Below are 18,336 nucleotides of genomic sequence, written 5' to 3'. Positions count from 1 at the left end.
TTCCAAACAATTTGGTACAGGATATAATCTTGGATAAGAATATGCCATCACTGGCTCAAAATAATGAAGTGGTGAACACATCATGACAAAATCTGTTTTTAAATGCAGTGCAGCTGATACACACTATAGGGATGTCCATTAATTACGTGAGCTCAAAATTGGGGGCATGGTCTGGTAAAATCCCAGCAAATCTCATTTAAAGGGGGAGCATTTCAAGTGAACTTTTTAATTCAGGAATATACATTATTATGATGGATAACACTTTGTTTTATAAAATTAACATGAGTATATGGCCTCTCTGAACAGAATGAATGCTTTACATGTGTGCATGCTCCAGATTTCCCAATTTGAGACAGGTACCACAAAAGTGTGAGACTTCATATGGGGAGTTTCCCACTGCATCAGTTGAAATCACTGCGTTTCAGCCAGTGAGTTGTGATATTCTGCAATGCACACAGTGCCGATGTTATTGTGTTCATCATGAATTTGCATGCCAACTTTTATTAAAGTGTTTTAATCAATGTTTGAAACAGATTAAAAACTTTCATTTTTATGTACTTTTATCTGACTAGAGGGAAAACCTTACATGATGGGGTGTTGGGGGTAGGAGGGGGGTGGGGTTTGACCATATCTCACCACGGGAGGAAGAGGGAGGGAGAGGAAAAATTAAAAAAAAAAACGCCACATGTAATTAGACGATCTCCCCTATTGCATTTCCTAGGTTGGTGGATGCAGTTTGGTGCCATCTTCAGAAGACCTACAAAGCAAGTGCACAGCTTGCAGAGAGAGCCTATACCCTGGGCATCAACTCTACCTGCTAGCATCTGCTAGGGACAAAGACAAACGTGACTGGTGAAATCTTATATTTCCTGACAAAGTAGTATTTTCCACAGCAAACGATGAACCGATAAAAATAGACAGGCCACAAGGTATATGGTTTCATCCGAGAAATGTTCATTTTGCTGTGGTTGTTTGCTGTGACAATTTGGGGGTGTATGTCATTCCATGAACTCAAAATGCTTCAGAGTATAGGCAGTCAACCAAGTGCTGCTCCGAATACTCAAATTATGAGTAAAGGCATGGCCTCATCAGTGCAACAGCTACTCTTGAAGGAGCAGGCCCAGTCTTCAATATTTACATCAGCAATAGTGCAGGCACAGTTTTGCAGATTAGAGCAAATTGCTCTTCTAGACTGGCCAACTCCTTTGTCTGTACTCAATACAACTGAAAACATATGCACAGAGTTGATGTGTGAAAATTGGCTTGATACTATGCCAGAAGGCTATGATGTTCTTTGGAACATAATTCGAGCAGGTGGCAAAAAAGGCAAAGATTTATTGTCTACTTATAGAATTCCTTCTATGCACAACACCGTCACTAAATTGAAGGTCTTTGGACAGGATATTAAGTGGTGCATAAACCACGTGCTGTGCCATTTTAAGATCTCCTCAAGCCATTTTAAATAAAAACTAGGATTTGTCTTCTATACACGTGAAACAATTAAAACCACAAAAAAATCTCTTGTCTTAGAGTTCAAAGCAAACAAACTGAGATGTGACCACTGTTAGTTTGTTGACTTCATCATTGGGTTGCTCCAATATTCCACTATTTCCCAGCACCACTGCTGCATATTTGACTTCTCTTCCTCACATTAAGTACTTTTCCCAGGTTTGTAATCTTAGGAAGCCTACAATGAACGTTTTCGTTTTTTTAAAGAGAATGTCCTCATGATTTGTGTCAAGCAGGTTAACAGCTTCAGTCACACTCATAATTACTTTTGCAAACAGTGCTCCACACCCCATAATATGATTGACTTTCGCATAATACACTGGGTAGCTCAAGTTTCAGCACTGCCCTTTCTCTGTGCTGTCAAGCATACATTACTTCTCCTTTTTCCGTGTATGGTTCAGCTGATATCATAACTGAAAAGGGGACTCTGCTACATCTAGATATAGTTTCATTCCTCCAATATTTGCACTATTTAACACTCATTTTACAATGAAGCAGACTGTAATGATTAATGTAATACTTACCTGCAATTTGTGAACAGGCAAGGCATCAAAAAACTCGTGAGCAATTATACATGAAAACCCACGTGGTACATCTTGTATCTGTCTGTACCACTTCACAGTTATTCCATCAGGAGTAACTGCGGATTGGTACTCCATGTTCACATTCGGTAATCCACTTTCATTTGTTTGGATACATTTGAGGGCCTGGGACTGCAGTTTACTCATGTGCTGACTTATCTCCACCAAATGAAGGCTAACACCATCTGTAGAATTAAATTTTCTCAGCACCTGGGCACACAAAATATACAGCACTTACTTTCATGTTGTGGTTCTGTACTGTCTAATAGGAAACAATTCTGGATGTACTGCACTAACACAATCATTTAATTTCAGCAATGTAACAAAAAAGGACCCATCTACATGTAATCCATTAAAAGAACTGTCATACTGCAAACTGATAGCACCTATTACGAAAATCTTTCACAAAGTGTTGCATCAATGTTCTGAGATTAGTTACAGAATTTTATTGGAGTTCAGGATTGTGAATGACTCTGAAGATAAAGTGTGGCTTTACAATCTCAGGGGTGGGTCACCCACTGCTGTACATAACACCTATGACAGCACCACCTGCCTAACATAGACTTTACCACGCAAACACTGATGACATGTTTGAAATTTGGCATATATTGCAAAATTAAATGATTAAACAAATAAATAAATAAGTTAAGGAAAATAAATGGTAACTCATTGGAAAGAAATAAAAATGTAGTCAACCCAGTAGTGAAGTTAAGTTTGAATATTATATATTGTTCACTCAAAACATATCAAGTAATTAATGTGTACGGGTTTCCAACTGCCCAGATGGCCATGTGTGTTACATTGCTGCTTCTGAAATGGGGAGACACATTAGCCCCGGATCGAATCCACCCAACAGATTAACAATGAAGGTTGGTGTGTCAGCCATCCTGGATGAGGTTTCCCATACTGGTATCCAATTCCCATCTCAGTTACACAATTCACAAATATTTAGAAAACTTTTGCTCATCTCCACATGAATAACACTAGACGCAGACAGCTGAGGTACACATATTCTGTCCCCATAGGGTTACCAGGAGACGACAGGAAGGGCATCTGATCAACCTTTAAATTAAGCATGCCAAATCAGTTAATAACCACACCAATCCTGCTGCAGTGTGGGGGCAAAGGCACAGGGAAAAAAATAAAGAGCTAAATGTCTTGGAATTCCACATTAAAGTTAAATAATTAAGATCATAGTTAAGTGCAATTAAAACTGCACAAATAGCGAACAAGCTTTGGCAGAGTTTCCTATTAAATAAGCTGTGAAAGCAGAACCAAAATCCAAGTCCCAATTATTGCTTAACATTAAATTTTGCTTGGTGATGCTGCTTCACTGTATGAAAAATATTCACTGTGATCACTATCACTCATGCAAAGTTAAAGTTATTGAGTCACACAAACAAAGACTTGAAATCAGCATGACAAAATCTACGCATTCACTATCTACTTAAATTCTATAACCTATAAAATTTTAAAGTGTTGATATGGTGCAACTGGCTTGCTGCCCAGCAACTAAGTTCAACACCTGGTGAAAGCCAAACTGACTCACCACCAACTTCTCTGACCAACACATGAGATAGATCCACGTGAAAAGACCGTGAGGTGTAGCAGTGCCACCTATTTAAAACCTTAGGAAATCATAGCGCTCTATTCACATTCACAACTTCTTACAATTTTACTTTAAAACGATGATCATGAAATTACATTAACACTAAACACATTGAAATGAGCGCTTCCCAGAGATGGTCACTTTCTGACCTTCCAAAACATTCTACATACATATTAATCTAAAAATTAACAAAAACATGATCTAGATATGGATAAGATTACAGTGCTCTCACCATGATGTCATTGCTACGAGAACGTCATCTACATACAGCTTGCACATTAGATTCGCCCCTAGCACATGACTCAATGACCTAACAAATTCTGGGACTGTTACTGATAGCGCAAATGGTGCCATTTGGAATTACTAAATATGTCTCTCAAACAATAACGCAGTATATCGCTGGCTTTCCACCACTAATGGCACTTGCCGAAACCCACATGTTATGTCCATGGTGGACATTAATGTTAGTTCCTTGAAGTTGTGTACTATCTGCTCTGTATTTCCTGGCTGGTTACAATCTTTTATTATTATCTTGTTTAACTTCTGAGCATCTAAAGTGATCCTAACCAAGTTATCTTTTTTCTTCAGTTTCATCTTTATCGCTTTGTGTGGCACGACTAAAAACCGATTACTCAACTTGGTCTGTCGAAAAATATCTCTGCATAACACAAAAAATTACTTATTTTGTCGAGCTGTGTCAATGCAGCGTAGCTCAGTTACATTCCACTCCAATAACTACTCAAGCATAGATCATACAGTGTCCCTGTCAGCAACTGCTATCAGTTTCAGTTTCATCTTTATCGCTTTGTGTGGCACGACTAAAAACCAATTACTCAACTTGGTCTGTCCAAAAATATCTCTGCATAACACAGAAAATTACTTATTTTGTCGTGCTGTGATTCAAAGATATTTTCACATATCTCATCTTGCATGTGCACTCGTGCACACCCCCCCCCCCCCCCCCCCACACACACACACACATTCCTCGTGTGGTGTAATTACGTGGGCCACTCATGTCTCATCCCTAAAAAAAGTCTTTGATTTGTATTTGTTTGCAATTTCTGCAACTATCAAATTCCAAACATTGTCTCTATAACTTATATTGTTCTGAGACTGTATCAATAACTAGTGCCTAAAATTACATCCTTTACCAGGCCCACAACCATTAAACAACTTATTTTAAAATCACAAATACTACTTTTAAACTAATAACACTTCATGGTTCACATACTTGCTCATTCCTCCTGTTGCTTGTCTTTACTTTCGCCCCATCAGAAGAAAAATTACAAGTTTTTGATGCTTTATGTGGTGTCACCGCCAGACACCACACTTGCTAGGTGGTAGGTTTTAAATCGGCTGCGGTCCGGTAGTATACGTCGGACCCGCGTGTCGCCCCTGTCAGTGATCGCAGACCGAGCGCCACCACACGGCAGGTCTAGAGAGACGTACTAGCACTCGCCCAGTTGTACAGCCGACTTTGCTAGCGACGCCACACTGACAAATACGCTCTCATTTGCCGAGACGATAGTTAGCATAGCCTTCAGCTAAGTCAATTGCTACGACCTAGCAAGGCGCCATCACCAAGTTATATTGAGATGATAATACTGTATCAACAAGACCAATGTTCACCAATTGTGGATTAAAGTTAAGTATTCCAGCAGCTACGTACTTTTCTTTATAGCATTCATTACGTATCCTGTTTCAGACCTCACGCCAGCCGCGTGCCTTTCGGCTTCCTCTCATTGTGTCTAGGCTGTCTTATCTAGACACAACACTTTATTCTTTGCATAAGGAATTCAACCACAGCTGACACACAACTGCCAGAATCCAGAGGCATGCCTGTTTGTATACCATTTATATTAATTTAGATGACTGACTACGTTTTCTACAACATCCCTCTTTAAATGTCTTTCCTCCAATGAATCATTTTCAATACCACAGATTCTAACCTCCACACCCACATTGAATATCTATTCCAATGACAATTTATCACTTGTGTCTAGCAGCTGGCATTCAACTACAGCTCTACGGAGTCAATCTCTCACACAAAGAGCCCAAGCCACATGAGGAAAATACACGCTGTTCGGAAGGTAGCAGCCAGATGCCTAATAGTGCACATGATCTATTGTATATCTATCAAGTATGCAGTCTTTGCTGACATGGTATGAAATTTTTAAGATTTTCTCCTTCTTGAAGTAGAACTGCACTATCAGAAATATAAGGAATGAAGAAGAAAAAGCACATTTTCAGAGTGTGGAAGAAGCTATAATTACAACAAGAATCTGAGGAAACACGTATCACAGGCACATCCACGATTTTCTCCTTGAACTAGTATTTCCAAGCCCAGTGCATGTCTTAGCCAAGTGATAGAGGATGTAGGATAATTGTGCAAGGATTTAACAAAGCGGGATCATGTTGGGGTAATGGGTGGAGCAGGAAACACTATTGATAGGGATCAGGGCTACAATATTGAGTGTGACCTGGTAAAAGAAGCATCTGAAACGAACCATACAAATATTGGCTTGGTTCCTGCTTTCCTGCAGTATGATTGACCCAACTGAACAGCCCTGTCAGGAGGGTAAATATTGAGTTAGATCAGCTGCTTTGTGCAGCTATTTTGTCAGGCATAGGTTTGGTTCTTGTTGATAGTGCTGGTAGGTGGGACTTAAGAGGATATGACCTGCATCTCATTAGGAAAGGGAAGGGTAAACTGGCTGGGATGATAGCAAAATTTTTAAGTGGAGGCACTGAAACTCATGGGAGTACTTCTTTTTTAGGCTAAGATCAGTGTCCAATCATCCACCGATTCACATTAAGCTTAATGAGAAGCTCAGACAAGCAGGTACTACAAATGTTAAAATATTGCAAGATTCTCATAAATGTACAGTGAAAAATAATGTCAGTGTGTCACAAGATTCTCATAAAAGCACAGTGAAAAATAATGTTAGTATATCACATCAGAATACCAGGGAATTAAAAAACAAAGTAGATGAGCTTCTTGTTGGTTAGAAGATTTATAAACTAAGGATGGAATAGATGTACTACGCCTGTCTCAACATCATGTAATCACAGGTATGGAAATGGTAAATGTAGGTGGATATAAGCTTTCAGCACATGTAAGAGACACTATGGAGAGAGGAGGAGTTGCCATATACACACATCAAAAAAAGTTTTGCATTACCCTGGTTCCCAGAACTCCTGAAGATAGACATTGACTGTGGATATTGTATCACAGACACAGTCCCTTTGACAGATGTCACTAAACCAGCCTAAAGATGTAAACAACCATGCATGAACAGCGCCAGTTAGACGGGGGCGGGGGGAGGGGGGGGGGGTCCAACAGCCAATCAGTTCCAGTCATTCAACCGGGAAGGAGGTGTAGACGGCTCGTGTTGTCTTTAGGTCAACCATGTCTAGACAGTCAATACTGCAGTCTCACAGCGTCTGCATTGTTACTTTATGCCAGGAAGGGCTCTCAACAAGGGAAGTGTCCAGGCGCCTCGGAGAGAAAAAAAGCAATGTTGTTCAGAGATGGAGGAGATACAGAGAGACAGGAACTGTCGATGACATGCCTCACTCAGGTCCCCCATGGGCAGTGGATGACCACTCCTTACGGATTATGGCTCACAGGAACCCTGACAGCAACACCACCATGTTAAATAACGCTTTTCGTGCAGCCACAGGATGTCGTGTCATGATTCAAACTGTGTGCAGTAGGTTGCATGATGCGCAACTTCACTCCCGATATCCATGGCGAGGTCCATATTTGCAACCACAACGCCATTCAGGGTGGTACAGATGGGCCCAACAATGTGCCAAAAGGACCGCTCAGGATTGGCATCATGTTCTCTTCACCAATGAGTGTCACTTATGCCTTGAACCAGACAATTGTCAGAGATGTGTTTGGAGGCAACCCAGTCAGGCTGAACACCTTGGACACTCTGTCCAGCTAGTGCAGCAATGTAGAGTTGATGATGTTCGGTTTGTGGGGTGCTCAACTGCGTGGTCATCAGCACCTGAAGGTAGAGGTTCCCTGCTGTTTTGGGGTGGCATTACGTGGGGCTGACGTACACCGCTGGGGGTTGTGGAAGGTGCCGTAATGGCTGTACGATATGTGAATGCCATCCTCTGAACGATACTGCTAAAATATCAGCAGCATATTGGTGAGGCATTCATCTTCATGGACAAAAATTCGCACCCCCATCGTGCACATCTTATGAATGACTTCCTTCAGGATAACAGCATCGTCTGACTAGAGTGGTCAGCATGTTCTCCAGACATGAACCCTATCGAACATGCCTGGGGTGGATTGAAAGAGGCTGTTTATGGACAACATGACCCACCAACATGACTGAGTATGCCACGGCGAATACAAGCATGCATCAATGCAAGAGGACGTGCTATGGGTATTAGAGGTACTGGTGTGTACACCAATCTGGACTACCTCCTCAGAAGGTCTCGCAGTATGGTGGTACAACATGCAATGTGTGGGTTTCATGAGCAATAAAAAGGGCGGAAATGATGTTATAGTGGTCTCTATTCCAATTTTATGTACAAGTACTGGAACTCTTGGAACCGAGGTGATGCAAAACTTTTTTTTGATTTGAGTATGTTAAAATCTGTCATAGTGTGAAAAATTTGGAAACTAAAAAGTTTTGTGTAGAGCAACATACAGAAGCATGTGCATGTGAGCTTAAACTAAATAATGGTACTTTTATAATTGTAGCCGTCTATAGGTCCCCATTGGGAAATTTTCAACAATTTTTGAAAAACTTAGATTCTTTGTTATGCTATTGTCAGACAGGGGGAAGCAAATTATTGTTTGTGGGGACTTCAATGTAGATTTTCTGAAAGAGTCCGATAGAAAGATTGACCTTGAAGTATTACTTGGTTCTTTCAATTAGACGTCAGTTATTGATTTTCCTACATGTGTGATATAGCACACAGATTAGATAATGTTTTTATAGACAAAGATAAATTTAATCAAACAAAAACTTTTCCTGTTAACAATGGTCTGTCTGATAACGATGCGCAGTTAGTTACAGTATATGACATAGCTCCATACAGTAATGGTAAACAGTTCTCCAAAATAGTGCATCCAATTAACGATTTAACAATTGAAAATTTTAGGGAAAGGTTGCAGCAGTTAAGACTGGGATGAGGTGTACAAGGAACCTGATGCTAATTTAAAATTTAACCTATTTCATGATACTTTTGTGAGTATATCTGAAATCTGTATTCCTAAGAAAACAATGAAATGTAACTGTAAGAAACCATGTAAAAAGCAATGGCTTACAACAGGTATAAAAATATCTCGTAAACACAAAAGGAAAATGTGTGTCATATCTAGAAGGAGTAATGATCCAGAAACAGTCAAACATTATAAAAAGTACTGCACTGTATTAACAAGAAGTCAGAAGTAGAAAACATTTTTATAATCATTTTTAAGTGTTGTAGAAAAAATAGGATCCAGCTATTCATTAGAAAATGGAGGGCAGTATATGGAAGAGACAATACCTAAGCAATTTGAAAAAATTGAAATTCAACCCACCTCTCCTACAGAAATTAGGAAAATAATAAATTCACTCAAAAGTAAAAGCTCACATGAAATTGATAGCATTTCCAACAGAGTATTAAAAACTTGTTCCCGACAAATAAGTAGGATTCTCAGCCACATATGTAACAGCTTGCTGAAACAGGGCATTTTTCCAGATAGACTGAAATACGCTATTGTTAAACCATTGCTTAAAAAAGGTGATAGGTCTGATGCTAATAACTACTGCCCAATCTCACTTCTGACAGCTTTATCCAAGATTCTTGACAAAGTAATGTATTCAAGAGTAGCATCACATATTTGTAAAAATGAAATACTAACAAAATGTCAATTTGGTTTTCAGAAAGGCTTTTTAACAGGGAATACTATATAAGTTTTCACTGATCAAATATTAAATGCAATGAATAACCTAACATCATCCATTGGAATATTTTGTGGTCTCTCAAAGACTTTTGATTGTGTAAATCATGAAATTCTTCTAGATAAGCTGAGGTAGTGTGGTATGGGTGGGACTGTGCACAAATGGTTTAATTCATATTTAACTGAAAGACTGCAGAAGGTTGAAATTAACAGTACTGATAGTCTGCAAAAATCAGCAGAGTCTTCCAACTGGGGAGATATCAAGAATGGTGTCCCACAGGGTTCAGTCTTGGGTCCCTTATTGTTCTTAATATATATATTAATGACTTGCCACTCCATATCCATGAAGATATAAAGCTAGTTCTTTTTGCTGATGATACAAGTATAATAATCACACCCAAAATACAAGAATCAGCTGAGGAAATTGTAAATAATGTTTTTCAGAAAATTCTATGGCTCTCTGCAAATGGACTCTCACTAAATTTTGAGAAAACACAGTTTATACAATTCTGTACAGTAAATGGCACAACACCCTTGATAAATATGGACTATGAACAGAAGTCTGTTGCTAAGGTAGAATATTCAAAATTTCTGGGTGTGTGAATTGATGAGAAACTGAACTGGAAGAAACACATTGATGCTCTGCTGAAACGGTTAGGTTCAGCTACTTATGCTATTAGGGTTATTGCAAATTTTGGTGATAAATATATCAGTAAATTAACCTACTATGCCTAATTTCATTCACTTCTTTTATACGGCATCATTTTCGGGCAATTCATCCTTAAGACAGAAAGTATTTATTGCAAAAAGCATGTAATCAGATAATATCTGAAGCCCACCCAAGATCACCTTGCAGACATTTATTTAAGGAACTCGTGAAATTCACAGTACCTTTGCAATACATATATTCACTTATGAAATTTGTTATTAATAATCTATCCTAATTCAAAAATAACAGTGAACTGCATAGCTACAACATTAGAAGAAAGGATGACCTTCACTATTCTGGATTAAATCTCACTTTGGCACAGAACGGGGTGAATTATGCAGCCACAAAAATCTTTGGTCATCTGCCAAATAGCATTAAAAGTTTGAAAGAAAGCCAACCAACGTTTAAAAGCAAATTAAAAGAATTCCTGAATGACAACTTCTTTTACTCAATAGATGAATTTTGAGATATGAAGTAGTAACTGTAAAAAAAAATTATTATTTTTTGTGTAAAGAAAACTTATGTGTTAGTGACACACTCCACATCATTACAAAATGTCATATTCATGATCTATGGAACAAGTATTAATGTATGTATGTATGAACAACACCATCAGAAATATAAGGAATGAAGAAAAAAAAGCACATTTTCAGAGTGTGTGGAAGAAGCTATGATTACAACAAAATCTGAGGAATCACGTATCACAGGCACATCCAGGAAAGTTAAATGATATTGATCCACTGTTAAAGGAACAAAAGTTTTATAAATATTTGTGTACTTTATACTGCAAACAGTTCAACATGGAGTACAGTTTAATATTCCATGAAAGAAATGCACACGCATTGGAGAATAGTTCTATGAAAAATGCCTGTTGTGTGATAGAATACAATAGAATAGAATCTTTAGTGTCAAATAAGATGCTATATAAAATCATTTAATTGAAACATTGGTGACTCCTCAATGAATAATTTAATACTTAAATAGCTATACATCAGAAGAAAGTATATGTATACATCCAGAAGCACATTGCAACATAAGGAGATAAATACATGTTACATTTCTTCCTGTTTCTTAAAATTATCCACAATGGTTTAAATTTTTTTCTTTTTAAATTTTTCATGCTTCTTTCTCTTGTTTATAAATATGGGCATACATAACCAGAACACATACCTCCATAAAAAGGGAATATGTGTATACAACTAGATACTTAATAATCATGGTTTACATACATACATATAAAAAGAACATACACCTTCATTAAATGGGAACATATGCATACCCATAGGACATAATGTAGAAAAAACAGAAAAACAAACCAAATTTACTATTTCCTGCCTGCCTTCCTTGTTTATTAAAATCATCCACACTGTAGTAACATCTTCTTTTTAATATTTTTCAGTGTTAGCTCCTGTGTGTTCAAGCTAGCAGTCCTTGAACTTTAACCATATTTTATTGCTAAGCTTCAAGCTTTTCAAATAATGTTAGTCTGTGGCTAGGAGAGGAATGGGAGGGGATCACTGCTGCCGCACTGGACATTATGTGGAACAAGCAGCGATGAGTGAAAATGTGTACCGGCCTGGTGTTTGAACCTGGGATCTCCTTCTTCCTAATCAAGTATGTCAACCACTGCACCATCTGGGACACAGCTTTATCGCTTCTACGTGTACTGTCTTGGCAAACCCCATGGCCAATCCACACTCCCATCGAACGCCACCTTTCAGCAATCCCTGCCAATTTCCTCCATGTTCACTCTCTGAGATTCCCATAGGAGGTTGGATGTATTTGTGCATCTTCACTGAAGATGGTGGATCCATTGCCCAGCTAGGTCTATCGAATTATATGAATGTGTGGTGTCTGTTCTTTCAGACATGTCCGAAAGAACAGACACGACGCAGAATCTGCAGCTGTTATACATTATATGTACATTGAAGGTGGAGAGGGGAAGAAAGGAAAGGGAGGGCATCACTGCTGTCAGCTGCACTGGGACATTACACGGATTCCTTTCCTTTCTTGGACTCTCCACCTTCAATTTACATATCTGAAAGAACAGACACCTCACATTCATTGTTGTTGTTGTTGTTGTTGTGGTATTCAGTCCAGAGACTGGTTTGATACAGCTCTTCATGCTACTCTATCCTGTGCAAGCTTCTTCATCTCCCAGTACCTACTGCAACCTACATCCTTCTGAATCTGTTTAGTGTATTCATCTCTTGGTCTCCCTCTACGATTTTTACCCTCCACGCTGCCCTCCAATACTAAATTTGTGATCCCTTGATACCTCAGAATACACTCCTGGAAATGGAAAAAAGAACACATTGACACCGGTGTGTCAGACCCACCATACTTGCTCCAGACACTGCGAGAGGGCTGTACAAGCAATGATCACACGCACGGCACAGCGGACACACCAGGAACCGCGGTGTTGGCCGTCGAATGGCGCTAGCTGCGCAGCATTTGTGCACCGCCGCCGTCAGTGTCAGCCAGTTTGCCGTGGCATACGGAGCTCCATCGCAGTCTTTAACACTGGTAGCATGCCGCGACAGCGTGGACGTGAACCGTATGTGCAGTTGACGGACTTTGAGCGAGGGCGTATAGTGGGCATGCGGGAGGCCGGGTGGACGTACCGCCGAATTGCTCAACACGTGGGGCGTGAGGTCTCCACAGTACATCGATGTTGTCGCCAGTGGTCGGCGGAAGGTGCACGTGCCCGTCGACCTGGGACCGGACCGCAGCGACGCACGGATGCACGCAAAGACCGTAGGATCCTGCGCAGTGCCGTAGGGGATCGCACCGCCATTTCCCAGCAAATTAGGGACACTGTTGCTCCTGGGGTATCGGGGAGGACCATTCGCAACCGTCTCCATGAAGCTGGGCTACGGTCCCGCACACCGTTAGGCCGTCTTCCGCTCACGCCCCAACATCGTGCAGCCCGCCTCCAGTGGTGTCGCGACAGGCGTGAATGGAGGGACGAATGGAGACGTGTCGTCTTCAGCGATGAGAGTCGCTTCTGCCTTGGTGCCAATGATGGTCGTATGCATGTTTGGCCCCGTACAGGTGAGCGCCACAATCAGGACTGCATACGACCGAGGCACACAGGGCCAACACCCGGCATCATGGTGTGGGGAGCGATCTCCTACACTGGCCGTACACCACTGGTGATCGTCGAGGGGACACTGAATAGTGCACGGTACATCCAAACCGTCATCGAACCCATCGTTCTACCATTCCTAGACCGGCAAGGGAACTTGCTGTTCCAACAGGACAATGCACGTCCGCATGTATCCCGTGCCACCCAACGTGCTCTAGAAGGTGTAAGTCAACTACCCTGGCCAGCAAGATCTCCGGATCTGTCCCCCATTGAGCATGTTTGGGACTGGATGAAGCGTCGCCTCACGCGGTCTGCACGTCCAGCACGAATGCTGGTCCAACTGAGGCGCCAGGTGGAAATGGCATGGCAAGCCGTTCCACAGGACTACATCCAGCATCTCTACGATCGTCTCCATGGGAGAATAGCAGCCTGCATTGCTGCGAAAGGTGGATATAGACTGTACTAGTGCCGACATTGTGCATGCTCTGTTGCCTGTGTCTATGTGCCTGTGGTTCTGTCAGTGTGATCATGTGATGTATCTGACCCCAGGAATGTGTCAATAAAGTTTCCCCTTCCTGGGACAATGAATTCACGGTGTTCTTATTTCAATTTCCAGGAGTGTATGTCCTACCAACCGATCTCTTCTTCTAGTCAAGTTGTGCCACAAATTTCTCTTCTCCCCAATTCTGTTCAATACCTTCTCATTAGTTATGTGATCTACCCATCTAATCTTCAGCATTCTTCTGTAGCACCACATTTCGAAAGCTTCTATTCTCTTCTTGTCTAAACTATTAATCGTCCATGTTTCACTTCCATACATGGCTACACTCCATACAAATACTTTCAGAAATGACTTCCTGACACTTAAATCTATACTCGATGTTAACAAAATTTATCTTCTTCAGAAATGCTTTCCTTGCAATTGCCAGTCTACATTTTATATCCTCTCTACTTCGACCATCATCAGTTATTTTGCTCCCCAAACAGCAAAACTCATTTACTACTTTAAGCATCTCATTTCCTAATCTAATTCCCGCAGCATCACCCGATTTAATTCGACTACATCCATAATCCTCATTTTGCTTTTGTTGAAGTTCATCTTATATCCTCCCTTCAAGACACTATCCATTCCGTTCAACTGCTCTTCCAAGTCCTTTGCTGTCTCTGACTGAATTACAATGTCATCGGCGAACCTCAAAGTTTTTATTTCTTCTCCATGGATTTTAATTCCTACTCCGAATTTTTCTTTTGTTTCCTTTACTGCTTGATCAATATACAGATTGAATAACATTGGGGATGGCTACAACTCTGTCTCACTATCTTCCTGACTACTGCTTCTCTTTCATGCCCCTCAACTCTTATAACTGCCATCTACTTTCTGTACAAATTGTAAATGGCCTTTCGCTCCCTGTATTTTACCCCTGCCACCTTCAGAATATGAAAGAGAGTATTCCAGTCAACATTGTCAAAAGCTTTCTCTAAGTCTACAAATGCTAGAAACATAGGCTTGTCTTTCCTTAATCCATTCTCTAAGATCAGTCGTAGGGTCAGTATTGCGTCACGTGTTCCAATATTTCTACGGAATCCAAACTGATCTTCCCCGAGGTCGGCTTCTACCAGTTTTTCCATTTGTCTGTAAAGAATTCGTGTTAGTATTTTGCAGCCATGGCTTATTAAACTGATAGTTTGGTAATTTTCACATCTGTCAGCACCTGCTTTCTATGGGATTGGAATTATTATACTCTTCTTCAAGTCTGAGGGTATTTTGCCTGTCTCATACATCTTGCTCACCAGATGGTAGAGTTTTGTCAGGATAGTCTCTCTCAAGGCTATCAGTAGCTCTAATGAAATGTTGTCTACTCCCGGGGCCTTGTTTTGACTTAGGTCTTTCAGTGCCCTGTCAAACTCTTTACACAGTATCGTATCTCCCATTTCATCTTCTTCTACATCCTCTTCCATTTCCATAATATTGTCCTCAAGAACATCGCCCTTGTATAGAACCTCTATATACAGCTTCCACCTTTCTGCTTTCCCTTCTTTGCTTAGAACTGGGTTTCCATCTGAGCTCTTGATATTCATGCAGGTGGTTCTTTTTTATACAAAGGTCTCTTTAATTTTCCTGTAGGCAGTATCTATCTTACCCCTAGTGATACATGCTTCTACATCCTTACATTTGTCGTCTAGCCATGCATGCTTAGTCATTTTGCACTTCCTGTCGATCTCATTTTTGAGACGTTTGTATTCCTTTTTGCCTGCTTCATTTACTGCATTTTTGTATTTTCTCCTTTCATCAATTAAATTCAATATCTCTTCTGTTACCCAAGGATTTCTATTAGCCCTCGTCTTTTTAGCTACTTGATCCTCTGCTGCTTTCCCTACTTCATCTCTCAAAGCTACCCATTCTTCTTCTACTGAATTTCTTTCCCCCATTCTTGTCAATTGTTCCCTAATGCTGTCCCTCAAACTCTCTACAACCTCTGGTTCTTTCAATTTATCCAGATCCCATCTCCTTAAATTCCCACCTTTTTGCAGTTTCTTCAGTTTCAATCTACAGTTCATAACCAATAGATTGTGGTCAGAGTCCACATTTGCCCCTGGAAATGTCTTACAATTTAAAACCTGGTTCCTAAATCTCTGTCTTACCATTATATAATCTATCTGACACCTTCCAGTATCTCCAGGCTTCTTCCAGGTATACAGCCTTCTTTTATGGTTCTGGAACCAAGTGTTAGCTATTATTAAGTTATGCTCTGTGCAAAATTCTACCAGGTGGCTTCCTCTTTCATTCCTTAAGCCCATTCCATATTCACCTACTACGTTTCCTTCTCTTCCTTTTCCTACTATCGAATTCCAGTCACCCACGACTATTAAATTTTCGTCTCCCTTCACTATCTGAATAATTTCTTTTATCTCATCATTCATTTCATCAATCTCTTCGTCATCTGTGGAGCTAGTTGGCATATAAACTTGTACTACTGTGATAGGCATGGGCTTCGTATCTATCTTGGCCACAATAATGCGTTCACTATGCTGTTTGTAGTAGCTTACCTGCATTCCTACTTTTTTATTCATTATTAAACCTACTCCTGCATTACCCCTATTTGATTTTGTATTTATAACCCTGTATTCACCTGACCAGAAAACTTGTTCATCCTGCCACTTAACTTCACTAATTCCCACTATATCTAACTTTAACCTATCCATTTCCCTTTTTAAATTTTCTAACCTACCTGCCTGATTAAGGGATCTGACATTCCACGCTCCGACCCGTAGAACGCCAGTTTTCTTTCTCCTGATAACAATTCATATAATAAGGTAATATGTAATCTTGGTTATTCCTTGTTTCATACGCATGTGAAAGCAAATTTCCTTCAAAAAGGTGTGGGTTTTTAGATCAAAGAGAAGTGTTTCATATATAAACATAGAAGGAATTCTCAAAAGTCAAGGCTTGCAAATAAAGGTTTGTATGACTGTTTACTGTTTGTTCCAGTCACAGCTCTGATAAATTTTTTTCTGTAGCTTCACCACTCTGAGCAGGTTTCCTTTTTCAACACCCCAAAAATTATGCCATATCTTACAACTGATATAAAATATGCATGGTACACAATTTTCTTAGCAGCTAAGTCAGTTAATTTATTTAGAACCCCCATACGTCAACAAAACTATTTAACTACTTCAGTAAGCAATCCATTTGATCAGTAAATGACAAATTTTTGTTTATAGTCACTCCAAGAGATTGGAAAGATTCTGTAGTCATCAGTGTTATGCCTTCATAACTTAACTGTGTTATATATTCAACAGATTGTTTGATCCTCAAGTGTACAATTTGTGTTTTTGTTAGGTTTAGCTCCATAGCATTATTATTTATGCAATTTTCTAGTTCTTGAAGAGATTGTTTCATTTTAAGTGTTAACCCTTCAGTGTTTTTACAGCAGACTACTGCTTCTGAGTCGTCTGCATACAAAATTGAATCTGAATTTACCTTATCCGAAATGTAATTTATATAACACAGAAACAGTATTGTATTTCCTTGCCACCAGAGCATGCTTTCTCACCCTTACATTGTATAACTACCCTCTGTTTTCCATTTTTGAGATAGGATGAGAACAAACTTAAAGGCTTTTCATGGAAGCTATAAGAAGGTAATTTGAGGAGCAGCTGCTAATGGTTTACCACGTCAAATGCTTTAGTGAGGTCACAGAAAATACCGCCTATGCACTCCTTGTTATCGAGGCATTTACTTTTTTTAATGATTAGTTCATTAATAGCATGGATAGAACTTTGCCCCTTTCTAAATCCATATTGATTAATAAGAATAATGTTATGTTTCTGTTATATTTTTCTAATTGGTTATACAGTATTCGCTCAAATATTTTGGAAAAAATTGGTAAGTATTGATTCTGTGTGAAAATTTCCTCTCTCCTCTTGTCTGTCCTTTTTGTGGATAGACTGAACTTCCACATATTTCAGCCAGTCAGGAAAGCAACCCCCATCAAGCAACTGATTTATTATGTGACACATTTGGGGTGCAATATTATCGCATCTTGCCTTTATTACTTTTGTTGGAATTTCACCCCAGCCCACATATTTAAAATTTTTTAGGGATTTTATAATGTTAACCACTCCATAGCTGGATACATGAGTAGATCTGAATTCTAATGATCTGTGTTGCATTATATTGGGATTTATGTGTGGAGGAGGAAGAACATCAATTTTGTTTGAAGTTATAAGACATCTGTTGAATACTTCACATATATGTCTGTAGTTTGAAATCATTTCCCAATCTATTTCTAATTTAGGACTAAAACTTTTTGTTTCAGCTTTGACAATCTGCTGTACAGCTTTTGATTTATTTGTGGCATTTGATATGTATTTACTGTTTGCCATATGTTTTTCCTGTTTATCTACTCTGCCAAATATTTTTTG

General features: G+C 39.6%; 1 protein-coding gene across 1 annotated transcript in view; it reads right to left on the bottom strand.

Annotated features, from left to right (window-relative positions):
* Nucleotides 1–18,336, bottom strand: part of LOC126471621 (protein arginine methyltransferase NDUFAF7, mitochondrial) — a 67,584-nt gene that overhangs the window by 25,141 nt on the left and 24,107 nt on the right. Inside the window, exon 4 of the mRNA XM_050099857.1 lies at nucleotides 2,034–2,300. Within this exon, the coding sequence (XP_049955814.1) occupies nucleotides 2,034–2,300 (267 nt within the window). The remainder of the gene's footprint in view (nucleotides 1–2,033; nucleotides 2,301–18,336) is intronic.

This window comes from Schistocerca serialis, chromosome 3 (genome assembly GCF_023864345.2).
Source record: "Schistocerca serialis cubense isolate TAMUIC-IGC-003099 chromosome 3, iqSchSeri2.2, whole genome shotgun sequence".
NCBI classification, from domain to species: domain Eukaryota; kingdom Metazoa; phylum Arthropoda; class Insecta; order Orthoptera; family Acrididae; genus Schistocerca; species Schistocerca serialis.
The sequence above is the reverse complement of the archived record's forward strand: the minus strand, read 5'-3'. Positions and strand labels throughout refer to the sequence as shown.